The sequence below is a fragment of the Pelodiscus sinensis genome, chromosome 13, assembly GCF_049634645.1.
Source record: "Pelodiscus sinensis isolate JC-2024 chromosome 13, ASM4963464v1, whole genome shotgun sequence".
Classification (NCBI taxonomy): Eukaryota; Metazoa; Chordata; order Testudines; family Trionychidae; genus Pelodiscus; species Pelodiscus sinensis.
Window position 1 is genome coordinate 2,334,599 of NC_134723.1, and position 18,754 is coordinate 2,353,352.

An 18,754-nucleotide genomic window follows, 5' to 3' on the forward strand; every position below is an offset into this window, starting at 1 on the left:
AGGGGGCGATAGTGAAATCCACACAATCAACTGAGTTGCATCCATTTTCCCGGGTACAAACACACAGGGGCTCAGAGGCCATCTCGCTACCAACAACCGTTACTATACTTCATTCGACAATAAACCTGACTCGGGTGCCTTTGTATCTTATCTGAGTCTGTGGTCTTTAGGGGCTCTTGTGAAGACTATTATGCTAGCTACCTGTGTAGAGCTGGCATGATATACTGAGGGAACATACAAAAACGCATGCAGCCAAATGGTTATCACTGATGGAGCAGAGAGACCTGTCAGGACGCCATGCCAGCGAATCTTAAATTTACTGTATCACTGTCCTGAACTACTACACACCCCAGCCAAAATGAGACCAAAGTATCACATTTCTCAGGCTGTGCCAGATTTATGCACAATAAAGAAAGATAAAAATAGGCTATTTCAACAATTTATTTGTCATAGTATGCATTACTACTGACATGTTATGAAATAACAGAAATACAAATAATAGAATAATGAAACATAATAAAGTTTGCCTACATCTCCTTTGTGAATCTAGCCCCACATTATTTCTGGTACAGCAGATAACTAGGTCAAAATACAACTACTGTGAGGAAATAGACAAGACTTTGCAAAGAACAGTGGATATTTCAGAGCAAGTGAAAACTGCTTCCCAAATGAATGTTTTAGCAAGCAGCGAGACATGAAAGGCATCTCATTCAAAATGTATTATGAAAAACTCAAGAGAACAAACTGCCAAGAGAAAGCAAATGTGCTGATGATACATGGAAGGAATTGCATGCCCAGGGGTTCAGCATTTCTGGTAAGAGACCAGTTCTTATATGTTGGCCTCAGTCTCATTTGAAACTGGTTGTAGTTGCAATTCATTAAAACCTCTGTCATCCAAGAAGGGTCAATATCCAATGACTTCTATGTTTACAGTTATAATTTTAAAAAACCCAAGTACACCAGCAGTCCCATGCATCCCACCTGGACTAAAACAATGATCTAAATATGGAAACCACTCTGGCACTAAATCGTATTAAATTATGGCAAACAGCTAGCTGATAAAAAGAGGACTTTGGTAAGCAGGATTTTTCACCAGCCATAAAAATGTGCTGCATAAGAAAACTACGTGATTCAAAGGTCCGAAAAGATCAAGATGGACTGAAGAACTTGTCCCAAGCACTCCCACTGGCCTTTGTGGTCAATGAATGGATAGTTTGTAACTGCTGTTGGAGGGCTAGATTCATCTGTGTCATGACAAAAGTCAACAGCTAGATAAAAAATAATCGCTGGAGATCTCAATAAAAGTGAGGCTCCTGGGCTCCAACAGAGCTATATATCTGAAGCATCCTGGCTAACCAGACACAAGGCTGATGTCCTGAGCATGGATCCTGGCTTTCCTCATCTTGGAGAGTGTGGCTAAGGCTCCCCCATTCTGCATTGTTCCACCAAGCGCTGTGAAGCGCTGCAAAGGCCCCTCAAAGGAAGCCTTTCCTCCTGCCTCATTTACTCATGCCAGCTTTCTCCTGGTTACTCATCAACCTTCTGGAAAGCACTCTGAAGTCAATGCAAAACAGTGACAGATTGTAGGTCTCAGCTGCTTCTGGGCCCAGCCATTAGGTGTTCCTCGTATCTAGGAGCCTTGGTTTGCTTAGTGCTCACTGTGTTAATGGCTTTAGTTAAGTGGTGAGATCTCATTTAGCCTGTCCTGTCGCCGGAGTAAACACCCTGAGAAAACTCATTTTTCTTTAAAAAAAAAATTACATTGAAAATCTTTAAAACCAGTTTTTAGTTAAAAGCTAAAAGTTAACTTAGTTTTCAAAAGTTATGAAAATGGACTTGCAACAAAACCCATTTGGGTCCTTTGTTCCACATTTAATTGGGTTGTGTTGCCCTGACAAACTGAGGGGGGGGTCACTTCTGCCCCCCTTTCTTCTCTTATCAAGCTCAACTGAGGAAGTAGGTTTTGCCCATGAAAGCTCATATCGTGTGTGTGTGTGTGTGTGTGTGTGTGTAAGGTTCCACAGGACTACTCATTTTTATAGTTAGACTAACACAGCTCCCTCTGAGACTTTCTTCCCATCTGCTACTCTTTTTACAGCACCCTGGATAGCTCCTTGGAGTAGGATTTAGCAGCTTCAGTGGACACTGATAAGGTTCTTCCAGCCTATAATAAGCCTCAATATAGGCTCGGAAGAATTTGTTTCATCTTAACTATTTCCACCGTCATTTGTCTCCATCAGCACTCAAGTCTCTGCACTTCTCTCTTTTACAGCCCTAGGTACCAGAAAACCAAGGGGATCTGTGTGGGCTTTGGGAAATTTAGGATTGTTTGGAGGCTGACAGTGAGCAAGACCGGTGTAGAATGGTAATTATTCATTTACTGCTTGATCTGTCCTTGCGTGCTGCCGCCCTTTAGCAGGGTTTGAAATTTGGAGAAGTCAATGAGCCTTCCTGGTAGAATGAGGAATGTTGGCCTTTTGTTTCCTTGGGGGCTGACAAGTCTGACTGCCTCAGAACTGAGCACTGGACACCCTGAATGTACTGATGGCCAGGGCAGACATTGGTTGATGGTTGCAAAGCAGTTCCAGACTATTTGAGAAAGAAAGCATGCAAAATGCACATAGCCCTATTCAGTGAAACCGAACAATAGTTTTTCAAAGCATTTGTTGGACTGAAAAGGTTATGTACAATTGTAGCATAGCTTGGATTCTCAAATTAAAAATAGAAATTAGTCTGTTTGGATACAGAGGCAACAAGGGGGAGGCTTATTGGTTAATTGTGTCATTGACTACACGCTGACATCCCTAGTTGTGACATGTTAATTACCACAAGAGGGCACCCATGTTCTGGACAAATGTCTTCATTTGGTGAATCTCTTGGTGATTTGGCAAGGGTGAATATACATTTTGGAAATCATTTTTTGATGGTGTGTGGCTCAATCTCATTCCATGCTTGATGAAACCAGTATATTGCATCCAAGCATAAAATCCTTTTCAAAAGCATTGGAGCCAGTGAAGTTACATGAGATTCTATTTGATGAAGAATACATTGAATTTGTCTTTTCTGAAATTGCCATTGCACAGCTTGAAGGTTTCCAGGTGTCTGGCTTTTGACCAGAAATTCCTGTCAAAAAGGAGACCTTTGACAGGGTCTGGTCAAGTGTATTGACTGGACACCAAAAGTCTGGTTAGTGAGGATGGGGAGGAGGCACTGGAGAACCTGCAGCAGCAGCCCCTGCTGAGGAAAGGCTGCCTACTGTCAGTATCTTGTGGGCAGAGGTAGATGGCACAGTGTCATGCTGCTATTCCTCTACCAGCCCCGGACCAGAGGGAGCCCAGTTGCATATGGGAGAGAGATGAAGAGACTTTAAGGAAGAGTGGGAGGAATGGGGGCTTGGAGGGAAGAGGTGGGTTAGAGGCTCTGGTTTTCAGAAAGCTGGCAACCCTGGTCCTGTGAAGCAGAGTTTAATGTTTGTTTGCAAAGGAGGAGGCATGGGGCATTATCCACAAACAGAATCTTATATTCCTGTGGTAGTGATCTGTGCTCAAATCTTGGTAGCCATTTTTCAAAATGTTCTGAATTCATCCATGCTTTTTTATTTAATTCATATTCCACAGGCAACTCCTTGGTAGTCAACTTGCCAAAGCAGGGTGGGTGTTGGGATTTAGCGACCAGTACGGACTTTTCTTTATCTCCATCCATGCAGTGGGACTGCTCCATGGCTCAACACTTTTGAAATAAAAAACCATTTAATATTTTTCAAATGTCGTGGAAACACTTTATTTTGACACTCACCAGTAACTGTCACATGAAACCAATTTTGCAATGCAAGGTTAGAACCCTGAAAGAGGGTGTTCTAACTACAGCTTGTTGGAATTACAGCTGCAGAGGGGCTGCATTTTGCCTCCTCCTAATCAAGGAGTATTGGATTAAAATGTAACAATGTAATTGTGAAAGCAGGCTCTTTGCTGGCCAGGCCTCTCCTGCGTATTGCCATCAGAGCAAAAGGTCAACTTCCTCTTGATGAAAAACCCTTACATTATGTAACTTAAACACCAGTGAAGAACAGGAACCAAAACCAGACCTAAAAAGTTCATGTAAAGTTCGTGCTGGTTGTGCTGACTGTGCCATGCCCGATAAGGCAGAAAAGGAAAAACAGGAAACCATCTCACCCTCTTACTCCTGTCACTTAACAGACAGGGTCTGCTAGCCTATCACAAAAAGCACGCAAAAGCTTTCTCTATAAAACAGCTTCCCCTCCTGTATCAAATTGAGGAATCCCGAATAAACATTGGATGGTAGAATATGAGCCAGGTCCGAGGACTGATCACCCGAGGGCCACCTCCTGCTCACCGAACCAAATGAGTTCCTGTAGAGTGTAATGTATACCAAACATAACGTATACCAAATATGTTGTTGTTGTTGTTGTAGTTTGTGTGTCTGTTAAATGTAAGTATTGTTATCTGAAATTGTTTAGAGGTATGGTTAAGTAGTAGTGTTAAGAGTTTTAGATAAATGATTAGTCTGATAAGTAAGACTGATGTAAATGTAACTGTTAATAATCCCTGGTCCCTTGTTAACAACTATTGGGATTTAGAGAAACCTCAAGGAATTTTCTTTACTGTATTGCATTGTGCTTATTAGTCATTCTAATAATTGATAAAATAATTTATATGCAGAAGTGCCTTAATAAAAGTTTAAAAGATATTTAGTAAGAGTTTGCCTGTTTCTGCGCCTCCCTGGGACTAGCCGCATTCCCGAGCCTTTGACTTTATTCCACAGTAAGGAGGAGGCGTAAGATGCCCACAGAGCTGGGCAGCGAGAGGGTGCTGGCCAGGCGCCCAGCTCTGAAGGCAGCTCAGGGCCAGGGGCAATGTCGGACCCCGGCGCGGGGGGGGGGGGGGCAGTGCCGGACCCCGGCGCGGGCGGGGGGGGGGGGGCAGTGCCGGACCCCGGCGCGGGGGGGGGGGGGGCAGTGCCGGACCCCAGCGCGGGGGGGGGGGGGCAGTGCCGGACCCCGGCGCGGGGGGGGGGGGGGGCAGTGCCGGACCCCGGCGCGGGGGGGGGGGGGGCAGTGCCGGACCCCAGCGCGGGCGGGGGGGGGGCAGTGCCGGACCCCGGCGCGGGCGGGGGGGGGCAGTGCCGGACCCCGGCGCGGGGGGGGGGGGGCAGTGCCGGACCCCGGCGCGGGGGGGGGGGGGCAGTGCCGGACCCCGGCGCGGGGGGGGGGGGGCAGTGCCGGACCCCGGCGCGGGGGGGGGCACTGCCGGACCCCGGCGCGGGGGGGGGGGGCAGTGCCGGACCCCGGCGCGGGGGGGGGGGCACTGCCGGACCCCGGCGCGGGGGGGGGAGGCCCGCGTGCCGAGGGGCCGAGCGCTGCGGGGCGGCGGGTTCCGATGTCGGCAGCTAAATCTCGACACTTACCGTTGTGACGCCCCGGGCCTGCGACACGGACCGAGCGCCCCGCCGTGACTGGGGCTGCGGCCCCGCCTGGCGAGCCCTGAGGCGGGGCGCTTAACACCCCTCCCCTCCAGTGCGCTGCCTCCCTGTGTCAGGCCCGGGCGCGCGCCGCAGAGCCTGGCTGCCATGGCAACCCGCCCCGAGCTGGCCTGAGGCGGCGCCAGTCCCGCTCCCGACGCCCCGCGCGCCGGTCTACGTCACCCACCAGGCCTCGCGCCCTAACGGCCAATCAGAGCACGCGTCCAGCGGCTAGGCAACGGCCGTACCCGGCATGCCTCGGGGCGCGGAGCCGGGCGGCCAATGGGCGGCGCAGGCGAAGGGGGCGGGGCTGTCGCGCGGCGCTGGGCCCGGGCTGAGGGGCGGACGAGCGGCGGATGTATAAGGAGTACCGGGGCGGCGCGGCCCGGCGGCCGGCAGGTGAGGACCCCGGGGCGGACCCCTGCTGCTGGCCAATGGACAGTGACCTCCCTCCGCGTGCCCTGGTTCTGGGAGAGCCCCCCCCCCCTGACTCGGGGGCAGTGCCGCGACGTGGGGCGCCCCCCCGCCCCCCTGACTCGGGGGCAGTGCCGCGACGGGGGGCGGCCCCCCCCGCCCCCCTGACTCGGGGGCAGTGCCGCGACGTGGGGCGGCCCCCCCCGCCCCCCTGACTCGGGGGCAGTGCCGCGACGTGGGGCGGCCCCCCCCGCCCCCCTGACTCGGGGGCAGTGCCGCGACGTGGGGCTGCCCCCCCCCCGCCCTCCTAACTCGGGGGCAGTGCCGCGACGTGGGGCTGCCCCCCCCCGCCCTCCTAACTCGGGGGCAGTGCCGCGACGTGGGGCTGCCCCCCCCCCCCCGCCCTCCTAACTCGGGGGAGGTGGTGCCGCGACGTGGGGCTGCCCCCCCCCGCCCTCCTAACTCGGGGGAGGTGGTGCCGCGACGTGGGGCTGCCCCCCCCCCCCGCCCCCCTGACTCGGGGGCAGTGCCGCGACGTGGGGCTGCCCCCCCCGCCCCCCTGACTCGGGGGCAGTGCCGCGACGTGGGGCTGCCCCCCCCCCGCCCTCCTGACTCGGGGGCAGTGCCGCGACGTGGGGCTGCCCCCCCCCGCCCCCCTGACTCGGGGGCAGTGCCGCGACGTGGGGCTGCCCCCCCCGCCCCCCTGACTCGGGGGCAGTGCCGCGACGTGGGGCTGCCCCCCCCGCCCCCCTGACTCGGGGGCAGTGCCGCGACGTGGGGCTGCCCCCCCCGCCCCCCTGACTCGGGGGCAGTGCCGCGACGTGGGGCGGCCCCCCCCGCCCCCCTGACTCGGGGGCAGTGCCGTGACGTGGGGCGGCCCCCCCCGCACTCCTAACTCGGGGGCAGTGCCGTGACGTGGGGCTGCCCCCCCCCGCCCTCCTAACTCGGGGGCAGTGCCGCGACGTGGGGCTGCCCCCCCCCGCCCTCCTAACTCGGGGGCAGTGCCGCGACGTGGGGCTGCCCCCCCCCCGCCCTCCTAACTCGGGGGCAGTGCCGCGACGTGGGGCTGCCCCCCCCGCCCTCCTAACTCGGGGGAGGTGGTGCCGCGACGTGGGGCTGCCCCCCCCCCCCGCCCTCCTGACTCGGGGGCAGTGCCGCGACGTGGGGCTGCAGAGGAGCTGAGTTCCGGTGTGTGCTTGGGCGCTCTGCTCAGCCGTATGTACCTGCCTTTCCTTACCCCTGTATCCACAATGTCCAGCAGATCCTCTGTGCACCTCCATAACAGGTGTGCATGTTGGATTTTTCTCTCTCATTTTCAGCCTTGGTTTCACTGCCTTGGCTGCTTCTGTTGGGTCTTGCCCCTGAAAGGCAGTTCGTGTGTCACAGCCCTACATGCCCCTCAGGCTAACCTAGCTTTAAAACTTCTTAGCTTAACCAAATAAACTTCTATAGATTTCTTGGCGCTAGCTTTGCCCTAGAGGTCTCAACTCTCTCAAGATCCCATTCTTGTAGAGAAGATCCATTTTTTATGGGTTCTGTGTCAGTTTATCTCCAGAAATAATGCTTGTGATAAGACATTGCAAGAAGAGTGTAAACATGACACTATTTTAAACTAAACTATTTTGTAACTTTTACATAATTAAGCCGTGCATATTGGTCTCCTTATGGCAAATCTCAATATTTTAGACCAGAAATTAAAATTCTTGGACAGGTGAGAATGAAGTTGTCTTTGGCAATTGTATAATAATGGATAACGTGAAGATGTGGGTATAAGTTGCAAGACTACAAAACAACAGTAGGGAGTCGAAGGACAGTGTAAGGGTTAAGGGGTGAAAAAGCTGTGTAATTATGGGATACTTCAATTTGAGTGACATGCTGAAGGTCAGAACTGTCCTGTATATAGGACTAATTGGAGCAGTTGCCCGAGGTCCTGCACTTTTGGGGGCCCCTCAGTGGCTGCTCCAACTGTCCTATGAGCAAAAAGGACTGGGAGTTATGGGGGCCTTCAGCAGGGGTCGTTTCCCCCTCTGCATTCATCACATGGGTGGCAGGAGCCGGAGCAGCCTGGCAGCCAGCTCTGCCCTGCCAGAGAAACACTGATTCTTTTAAAAAAGATATGGGCAGGATCACAGCATGTAATAGAGATGTTTCAGTCCTAGAGGCAGTACTGACTTGTTTGTATCTGGGTCTAAAGATGTATCTCAGAAGGAGTATCTTTGCCCAGCAGAGAGGGAAATGGTTCTTGTACTCAGTGAATGGTTTGCTTGAAGTCTGCCATGCCAGCTGTCATATTGGGGTCATTAGTGTGCTCAGGTGTTGATAGACATTTAGCTATGTGTGTTCTCTCTGGGCCACCCCAGCTCTGTGCAGACAGCTGGTGGCACAGCAGGCCTCAAGTGAACCACCCAATGATTACAAGATCTGTGAAGAGACAAGGCCTGAAATTATAAAAGGCAGGGTCACCCCAAGATGTTCCTGTCTTTCCTGTGCATCACATTCAGCACACCCAAAGAGACAGAGGAAGCAGCTGTTGGAATCTCTGTAGGTCAGGACTCCTCTCCCAGTTTGGTCAGTAAGACTGCTGAAAGCATGGGGCCAGAGTCTGTTTGAAATCTAACATAGGTTAAATAAGGCAATTAGTATTTTATCTTTATTTTTCTTATAACCATTTTTGACTTATGCTTCATTATTTGTACTCACTTTCTCTTTGTGGTTAATACACTTGTTTTATCTAATCCAGTGTGTTCAGTCTGAAGAGTGGGGGTAACTCCATTGGGGTAACAAGTTGCATACACATTATTTTCTTAAAGGAATAACATTTAAAGTAATGTGTACTGTAATGTGTACTGTCCTGGACTGTGCAGGACATAGATTTCTGGGTAGAAATCTGACTGGGAGCATGTTAGGGTCACTCCATGATGCTCTTTAAGGCTGATAAAAGGTGTGGCTGTCTGCAGAACACACAGAGTTGGCAGTGGCTTACATGCTGGAGGCTGTTTGAGAGCTGTCTGGGTTGGTGGCTACAGCAGCAAAGCATTGCAAAGGGCACCCCAGAATAGAGGGCAGGGGTGGTGACGCAGCTACTTAGTCTGAATTGTACTCTTGTGTGTCACAGTCCTTGTTCTGGTTCAAATGTATCAGAAAATTTCCCTCTGGTGGTGGTGATCAGCTGATGTGAGAAACTGCAACACCTCTCAGGAGCTTTGTGCTCCTCAATCACGCAGAAGGGATTTCATAAACGCCAAATACTATAGGCCTAGAGGTAGAAATGTGAGAGTTGGCTACCCTAGGTAAGTACAGCTAGCCACCAACAAAACTGTTAAACTTACCAGACACACAAGGTGCATCTACACTGCACCTGGCAGTGTCAAACTACTAAATAAAGTGCTATTCTGAAATGTCCTTTACTCCTTGTGGAATGAAGTTTACAGGTCCGTCGGAATAATGAGCCCGTTATATTTCAAAATAACAGGCTTGCTCAAAAGATGTAGAATAGCTATTTCAGGAGACTTCGAGAAATAGCTCTGCAGTGTAGACCTAGCCAAAAGGTGTTTGGGGCACCTTTGGAGAAGAACTACTTCCATGATCATGGAAATGGAGGGCCTATTTTATGAAAGGCCCTGGAAGAGCATGACTTGTTTAACATAGGAAAAAGAAGCCTACATGGTGATATGATCTCTGTCTATAAATATTAGGAGAGCAAATACCAGGGAGGGTGAAGAGCTATTTAAATGAAAGGGCAACTGCGTATAAACTAACAAGAACAAATTGGTATAAAATGGCCATGAAAAATTTAGGCTGGAGATTAGAAGGTTTCTAACAGGAGTGTGATTCTGGAACCACCTTCCAACAAGAGTGGTGGGAGACCACAACTTAATTAGTTTTGAGAGTTGGACAAATTTATGAGTGGGATTATATGACAAAGTTGCCTGTGATGGTAGGGGCAGGGCTTGACAGTCCCTTCTGGTTTTATGTCTTACGTTTCTTAAAGTTCCTGAGTCAGTGCTTCCCTTGGTTACCTGCAGGGGTCTGGAAGGGATTTGTGCCCGTTGTGTGTGGGGGTTTGCGGGGGAGGAGAGGATCTCCTTTCTCTGAAGCAACAGAAATTGGATGCTGTACAGTGCTCTGAAGTGGCGTTGTGCATTCTCTCTCTCTCTCTTTCTCTCTGTCTGCCATATGTGGGGGTCACTGTTGGTGGGACTATAAGAACTAGGGGTCACCAAATGAAATTAATAGGTAACAGGTTTAAAACAAACACAAGTAAGTTTTTCTTCACACAGCGCACAGTCAACCTATGGAACTCCTTGCCAGAGGATGTTGTGAAGACTAGGACTTTAACAGGGTTCAAAAAAGAGCTAGATAAATTCATGGAGGTTAGATCCACCAATGGCTATTAGCCAGGCAGGGTAGAAATGGTGTTCCTAGTCTTTGTCTGGAAATGGATGACAGGAGAGGGGTCGTGTGATGATTCCCTGTTGTGTTCACTCCCTCTGGGGCACTGGCATTGGACGCTGTCTGCAGACAGGATACTGGGCTAGATGGACCTTTGGTCTGACCCTGTATGGCCATTTTTATGTTCTTGTGTTCTTATCTGGTTATCAGGATCTTGGGCATAGGTGCATCTCTCTCTCTCTTCTAGTCTCTTCCTGTGGCACATAATAGTTTGGTTTCCTGTGCACTGTAATATTTGTCTAATTTTGGTGGTTGTTTTTCATGTGAGGATTCTGGGTGGTAGTATACGTGAGGTCAGACTGGTCGACTCTGTTTGCTTGGCTTTGTACTTCAACCAAACAAACTGGAAAAAAAATACAGCAAATGTAATACTGTCAACAATCTTTCATTTCTCTATCTTAAATTGTAAAGGTGCTTCACACTAGAGGTTCCATGCACTGCTGCCCTGCCAAAAAATGGTAATATATGGTCCATATTCAGTAAACTGATCCTGTTTAGCTGTGAAGGTTAATACAGCTTTTCCGACTTGACTATGTAGGAATGCCAACACATCCCGGCAAGGAGATATTCCACATCTTTATGTTTATGAATATGCTTTATGCAAGATACGTCAGATATCATGGAAAGGTTGTAATCTACAGAATATGATTATCCTATTTGTATGCATGTATCATTTTTGTAGATCAAGTTAGCAATATGGAATGTGTATATGTGTATCTGTAATTGCATATTTGCTACTTTGGGGCATTCCCACTTTTTACACTTCAGGGCTGTGATGGCCCATTAGCGAGAGACAATAGAGCTTAACCTTCTGTGTGGGTTAGCTTGTGAGGTATGGAGACAGGGGCCCTGCTAAAGCATGAGACTGTCACCTGATGCTGGGATCCATACTCAATGCTGTATTTTTCCACAAGAGCAGAGGGAAAGTTTAGACTGAACACAAAGGATTCTCGCCTTTTGCAAAACTTGTTTAAGGGTATGGAGAGAGGTAATCCGTGTTGTCAGTGCTCCCTGGCTACCCCACCCTAGATGACTGCAGGAAACAACAAAGACTGAACTGGGGGGAGGAACTGGGCCCAGGTTGGAAGAATATCTACTCTGTGAAGATTATTACAACAACTTTTAGGGTGAGATATTACATGTTGCTAGTTTTTTCTTTAGCTTCACTTTCATTTATTAATAAACTCAGAGTAAAAATTGTTTGGGGGAGAGGGGCAAAAGAGTCTGTGCATTTCTCTTTTTACATTTAGAAGGAGGGTGAATTTCAGGAGCCACTTCAGATGACATGATGATTATGAAGTGGGCTTTGTCCAAGAAAGCTCATGACACATACTCTCTCTTTCTGTCTCTAACGTGCCATAGGACTACTTGTTTTTAAAAAAAATCTTTGTTGGCTTTGTTTCCGGTTTCCATTGTTGGGTATAGGAACTGAAAAGTCCTAGGTGTGTGTTTGCTTTTGAAACTGGTGTAGATGTTTAATGCCCACACAGCAGGGGATTTAACACTAAGCCCTGACTATTTCTTCATCCTTATTTCAGTCTTAAGAGGTGGTGTGCAGTAGAATTTGATTTTTTTAAATAATTATTCTGGAGCCTTTTAACATGATTACTTAGGGAAAGCTAGCGGGAGTTACCCGGCGTTGCCCGGGAAAGTAGAGGAACAAAATTTAGAAAAACAGTAGTCCATTATCATTTTTTGAATGGTAGAAAAGTTGCACTGAATTCTATAGGGATTAAAATAAGTATAAAACAACCAATTTTACATGTTATCAAAAACTTTATTGTAAACTATATATTTTTTCATTATTCTTAACAAATATGTACAAATGTTTTCCACTTCCAACCCTTGAACACACAACATAGAGTTGTCCATGTGAAAAGCAAGATGTCTCAAATAAATTCCAACTACTTTAAGTGACTGTCCTTGCGCTTTGTCAGTATACATTGTTGAAATATAAGTTGACAGTTGGTATAACTGAGGTGAGGAGCCTGAAGGGAGGGAGGGGAAAGGGAGCCACACGCCTGCCACTAGCGCCCGAGCCCGCCCTCCGCTTGCCTTAGTGAGTGACTGACCCTGCCGCTTCCCCCTAGAAGCTGCTTCTCCCCACACTGCCAAGCCCTGTGCAGCTCCAGGGAGAGGCATCGATCTCTCATCTCTTCCCTCCCACAGTCCCTTAAAACCTTCTCCTGGATAAAAGGTTACCCCATGCAAAGTTTGGTTGCGGTAGCTCTTGTAGTGTCCAAGTTATTAGCGCACAAACATACAAACATTTTCCTTTATATATTAGATTAAAATGTTCCATTGGAATGTGAACTTTCGAAACAAAAGGAGTGCTGTGTTTTCTGGCACCTGTAATTGACTTTGGGCATTACCAGTGCTTAGCTGCTCTCTGTGCTAAGGCAGCAGCTTGTAAGGCATGCACGTTGTGAAGTTCAGATGTGTCAACTGTGTGCCACTTTGCAAGTCACTAATGTTTGAAATTCCTTACCAATTCACAGATGAGCATGTTGCTAATTGCATCTCTACCTGCTCTTCAATCTTTCTCCTACATCCAAGAGTCAGCCTATAAGTGTCACTCACTGGAGACTGATGGTAACACATGCAGCAGTGGCAGCAATTCATAAAAGTCAGTTCAATCCCTCACCCTCGTGATTCCTGGATTTTCCACTTCTGCCTTTCGTGCAAGTGTAGTGTCAGTTGTACTAGCATTAGGATCTTTATTTGCTCTGGTTGTTGTGGGTGAACTCCGTACGAGTAACTGAGCTCAATAAGAGCATCCTATGTGAGCTGAATTGCTGTGATTTTCCTCCCTCTTTTCTTATGGAGTTGGGAGTGTCAGGATAACAGATTGTAGGATCTATCGAAGAATTTTGCCAGCAGCGTCTTGCAATGTTCCTGGTACAGTACACAGGTACAGTATGTACTTCGTCTCTGTATTTATTTCCTGAAAGAACATTTCCCTGTGGTATCTCCAGGTGATCGTTGTTAGACGGATTTATTGGCTTGATAATGGCAGTCATGTTTTATGTAGACCATGTCTACCATGGTTCTAGCAGATTTCTGTGTATTTTGAACTGATTATCAAGATTATCTAGCTGTGCCTGCATTTCCTGCCTTGTATTGCATATGTGAGGGCTGCTACTACTACTAGATTGTAACCTGGGGAGCTTGCATTAAAAAGCAATTTTCAAGCAGCTGGTATTTTTCTGTCCCCTTCCAGTGTTTCTTCCAATCAGCGTTTTCTAATTTATTGCTAAAGATTTGGAATGCACTTTAAAATGGGGAACTTTATGTGAAATCAGACTAGCAGCTTCTAATCATTTTCTTATGATTAGATTTTGTAATGGATGGCATTTAAACAGAGAAATATGTAATTTCTTTCCCTGCAGCTACTGGCGAAAAACAAAACAAAAAAACTGCTAGCAAAAAGGTTGCAGACAAGCAGCACATCTTTTGGCATTAGATATTTCACAGAATTGACTTACGAGAAACCAATTAAATATCAGCAAAATGTCACATTTGTGTAATACCATAAATATTAAAGATTTCCTGGGCATTTCTAAACAGACATTGTTGCGTTGTTAGAAATAAATGTGATGCCATAACAAAGACTGGCAAGCTGATGAATATTTTTCAATGTTGAAAAAAATTCTAGTGAAACCTGGGCAGTATCATTACTTCTACAGGGTATTCTTTCGTCAGTGTGTGTTGATTGATTAGGGTAAAGGAAATGGACCCATGTCTGTTTTCACTGAGTGACAGGTAATATTTTGATTTGAATATGTGCATTGATTTTTCTTTCTCTAAGTGGATATCAGGGAGACGAAATACAGGGATCTGAGTCACAGTGCTCCAGGATCACGGTTAGAGAGCAATAGAGAAGGTCAGCTGTCTGGTCTAGAAGCTGGTGAATTGAATTGTATTCAGTTAGAACAATAGATTTGTGTACAGTGTCTGTGCAGCCTACTGATTTAAATTTACAGCAGAGGCCTCCTTTCTTTTGCATTGGTTATCTTGTTGCATTAAGGCCTGGTCTACACTTCTAGCTATGTGACACAAGTTTTGTCTGTGAGGAGTGAAAATCATACCCCTAACAGATAACGGCTTGATGCTTACCAGTTGCGGTTAACTAGAAGGGGCTTGAGCAGCTTCCAGCCTGCGATGGGTAGAGGGCTGCTCCAAGTCAGTTGCAGGCCTAAACTTGTTATTGGGATGTTCTGACACTGTTCTTCTGGAACATGTTCATGTGACTATTTAGTGCCTAGGAGTGCTTGTGTTTTTGCAACACCAGTCCTGTTCTTGCCAAGTTCATGTATTGAATCATGTTTTGCTCATAGCCCCGTTCTTGCTAACTTTGCTATATATCAGGAGGATCTGACTTGGTTTAACTGGTTAACTAATTAAACAGGATTTTATATCTCTAGGCCTCAGGAAGAAACCATCGCCTCTGGTCCAAACATGGGAGGATATTCTGTACAAAAGCTCTCCCCAATGTTGGAGCTTCCCCATGTTAGAGCAGTGGCAGGGAGAATTCCCTGGTATTTTTAGTGCAAGTGCCACAAGAAATGCAAACTTCTGAAAAGAATTCCTATCCATCGTATGAGACATAGGCTGCAGAGAGAAAACATTTATTGGCTGTTTTCCATTGGCCATTTTCACACAGACACTGGAAGGTGTTTGGTATGAAATATGGTGACTCAATGCAAAAGTGACAAATTGCTGTGCAAGGTAAGAACTTGCTCTTCCTCTATATTGGTACAGCATGTAGGCCAATAGGCTCTAAATCCTGACTGTAACTTCTTGATACTCCTGCAATAAATTACTTTCTTAGAGTGTGTCTTCATAGCACCCTAAACTAAAAATAAGATACGCAAGTTGTGCTATGCAAATTGTGAATCTTATCTCAAATCTTTCTAAATAACTTGAAATTGGGAACATGTACACAGTGCCAAATTTCAAAATAATGTGCTATTTTGAGCCATCCCTTATCCCTCATGAAACAAGGTTTACCGGGATGGCAAAATAGCATGCCAGTTATTTTGAAAAGTGTTTTGAAATAACAGGCAGGGCTTGTGTAGATGTGGGGTAGCTATTTGGGATACCTCTGGTATCCTGAAATAGCTGTGCAATGTAGACATACCCTTAGTTAGCTCCAGTTTTTGGACACTAAACCAGAGATCATCCTCCTTATGCATAGGGGAGAGGCACTGCTTCCTTTAGTCCTGAGTTTGCAACTCATTTGCGTTTATATATAACATATTATTGCCTGTGAACTTCATGACCTGTCAAAACTCAGGTATTTATAATGAGGTTTCAAATGTTTCCATGGGTGATATTTAACCCTCACAATAGGAATCTAAGAGTTCAGCCTTATGGGCTTTTCAAGTGTGTTGAAATCAAACACTCATTCTACGCAATAGGGGCTGAAATAATAGCTGGCCACCTGTCTAGACCCTGCATAGTTTAGCTTAGAATCCTTGCCAAGATTCCAGGCACATGTAAACACTTGTAAATGAAGATACAGTATAGCAGAAAGCGGCGAGAGAGGATAAACTCCACTGTGCTAGCGACGAGGAGTCCTGTGGCACCTTATAGACTAACTGAAGTGTAGGAGCATAAGCTTTCGTGGGCAAAGACCCACTTCGTCAGATGCATGTCCACTGTGCTGTGCTTCTGAACAGTCTCATCCTATTCCTAGCAGTTTTTGCTCTGCTGTATCACATTGCCCCTTAGACTCTTGTTTAGCTGCGTGCTAAGTATATTACTGAGTATCTCTTGCAAAGCTCTAAACATAAGAACGGCCATATTGGGTCAGACCAAAGGTCCATCTAGCCCAGTATCCTGTCTTCTGACAGTGGTCAATGCCAGGTGCCCCAAAGGGAATGATTAGAACAGGTAATCATTGAGTGATCCATCCCTCGTTGTCTGTTCTTGGTTCTGGCTTTGGCTTTTGTAGAGCAAAATGGCATCCTCCATGTTGTCTGGGGTCCTGGGAAGAAACAATTCATTAAAATGAGGTCATGCCATCAAAAAGTTTGGGAGTTCTGATGTAGGTAAAGTAAGTGTGTTTGTGCAAACACAGTTAGTTCCTTGTGTCTTTTCCTTCAATTCATCAGCAGGGCAGGAAGCATTCAATCCTGTCTTGCAGGGACAGCTATCAGACAAATTACTGCAGAACAGAGTGAGGGACAGAATCCTGCCATGGTCCCTCTGGCTATGCTGTGTATGGGATATTTCTCCCATTTTTGTGATGCTTTATGAAGATCGTGAAAATCTGAAAAGATCCCCCTAACAAATTTTGTTCTCTTGCAGGTTTAAACCAACTGCCCTTTGATCCTACCACTAATAATGGGCCTCTGCAATTTACCACCACCAGCCCTCTGGTTTCTGAAAATGCAGTTGAGAATGGAGGGGAGTCAAGCAAAAAGAGGAAGAGAACAAACATTCCTCCAGGTAAGACAGACACACTGTGTGTTTAACTGTGAAAGAGGGAAACAACGGAGGCTTCTGCTTAAAATGGCAAAGCAAAGTCGCTGTCAGAACCTGCTGTGTCAGTAATTCAGAGTTACTGGGAGATCTGTTTCTGTTACTGGATAGCTAGAAATAACTGGAATCACATCTTGGTATGTGCTCAGGGCCGGATTAGTCAGCAGTAGGTGTTCATTTCTCTTTTGGATCAGATTGGTGTGCAAAATATACATAGCCATGTCTTCCTGTGTGTTGCCTTCACTTCAGTATATTGAGGCTAGTTGCCACTTATATATAAATTAGATGATTTACCTGGTGTTGCTTGGTCCTTAACTCAATTTTTATTTTGGAAAATAAACTGAAAATGTACATGCTTCATTTTAATCATTGCTCTGGGGATGAGGGGTTCAGTATGCAGGCTCTCCTGGGGAGAGAGGAGTACCCCGGCCCTCTCTCACCGCAGCAGCTTGGGTCTAGGTGAGAAGCACCTCTCCATGGCTGCTGCAGCGGGCACAGCCGGGGGACGGGGTGCATGTTCCCTACCTGGGACAAGTTCAGGTTTGTCTGTTTGTGCACTTCCCCTGGCTCCCTGAGGAAGGGGAATGACCAATAATGCTCCCATACAAATGGAGGGGGGGCTTTAACCCACGCACCCTCCCTAATGGGCATGTGGGGGTGGGAGGCTCAAGGGTGGGACAGTCCTAGACAGGGAGAGGTGCCCCCAGCCAACCCCTTTCACTTCCCTGTTGATTTTCTTTTTAGTATGATTTTATGATACTCAGTCCCATTCCAGGCACATCCCATTGTCCTGACACAGCCAACCCCTGGCCTTGCTCTAAGTTGTGATAAGAGGAAGCTGCCTACCAAATGTGGTCGTCCTAACTCTTATCGTTTAGAAGGAGTTCTTGAACAAACACACAAACTCACTCCGATATGTACCAGATATTGAGGTATCGTTATTTGGAGAAGTGGATGTGCCAGACTCAACACCCTCCATGTTAATAATAGTTTTGAAGTCGTAATTCAAAAATCATGAGATTGGCTGAAAATGTTCATAAAAGCTTCTAAAAATGTTTATCTAGTTTTCTGTGGCAGCAAAATAGATAGTGAATAGAAATATACAATAAAATAAGTATCTTGTAAGCCAGTTTTGACTGATAGCAAGGCCAATGACGAAACGTTGCTATTTCCAATGATAAGTTAAAAGCCATTACAAATGGAAAAAAGCCCCATAATTGGGAAAGCCTAATTCTTCGTTGGAAAATTCAAATTGTCCATTATTAGCCTTCAAATGGACAATTAATTTAATCCTGTCAGGAACTGAGGTTGGAGTGGTAGCAATGAAACTTTGGTGTCAGGAGACAGGAGCAAGGTTGGAGAAAGGCAGGAGCTGGGAGCTGAGCTGGAGCCAGATCAGGGTCAACATTGAAGCAGGAGCAGAGATTGAAGTAATCTGAGGCCTGTGGAATTTGTCACCATTGTCAGGCAGAGGAGAGTTCCAAGCCATGAGGTGACACTGAACACACTTGAGTTACTGTATCTCCTGTGAGATTTATGTATCTCCTCTGAGTATCACCAGGCCAGCTCCTGGCTTGTGAGTTGGCTGAAGCCTAGTGCGAGGAACGACTCTCATTGCACAGGGCTTGATCAGGCTCACAATAGCTGCTGCTGCAGCTGCTAGGTGGACAGGGATGTAAAGACATTCCTTGTAAGTAAATGAATCCCCTTTTGTGTGAATTTTCCTGTGCCAACAGACGGAAAAGCAAGTAACAGCGTGTTTTTGACAACTATAAAATAAGTAATTAAAGTGCACATTCGTCTTCTGTTTCTTTTTTCAGAAGAGTGTAAAGTTGAAGAACTCCTACATTTGGAGAAGGCTCTGTACTTGTACAGTTAGTGGAGGGACTATTGTAAACATGAACAGCAGAGAACTGGTATATGA

General features: G+C 47.0%; 1 protein-coding gene across 5 annotated transcripts in view; it reads left to right on the forward strand.

Annotated features, from left to right (window-relative positions):
• The first annotated feature begins 5,724 nt into the window (after positions 1 to 5,724).
• Positions 5,725 to 18,754, forward strand: part of ENOX2 (ecto-NOX disulfide-thiol exchanger 2) — a 37,229-nt gene continuing 24,199 nt past the window's right edge. For 4 of the 5 annotated variants that reach the window (XR_012895626.1, XR_012895627.1, XM_075896654.1 and 1 more), the window contains exons 1-2: positions 5,725 to 5,877; positions 16,657 to 16,797. Coding sequence is in view for 3 of the 5 variants with exons in the window: in XM_075896654.1 (XP_075752769.1) it covers positions 5,835 to 5,877; positions 16,657 to 16,797 (184 nt within the window). In the remaining 2 variants the exon portion in view is untranslated. Of the gene's footprint in view, positions 5,878 to 13,033; positions 13,256 to 16,656; positions 16,798 to 18,754 lie in introns of those variants that run through there. The other variant, XM_075896656.1, reaches the window with a different exon arrangement.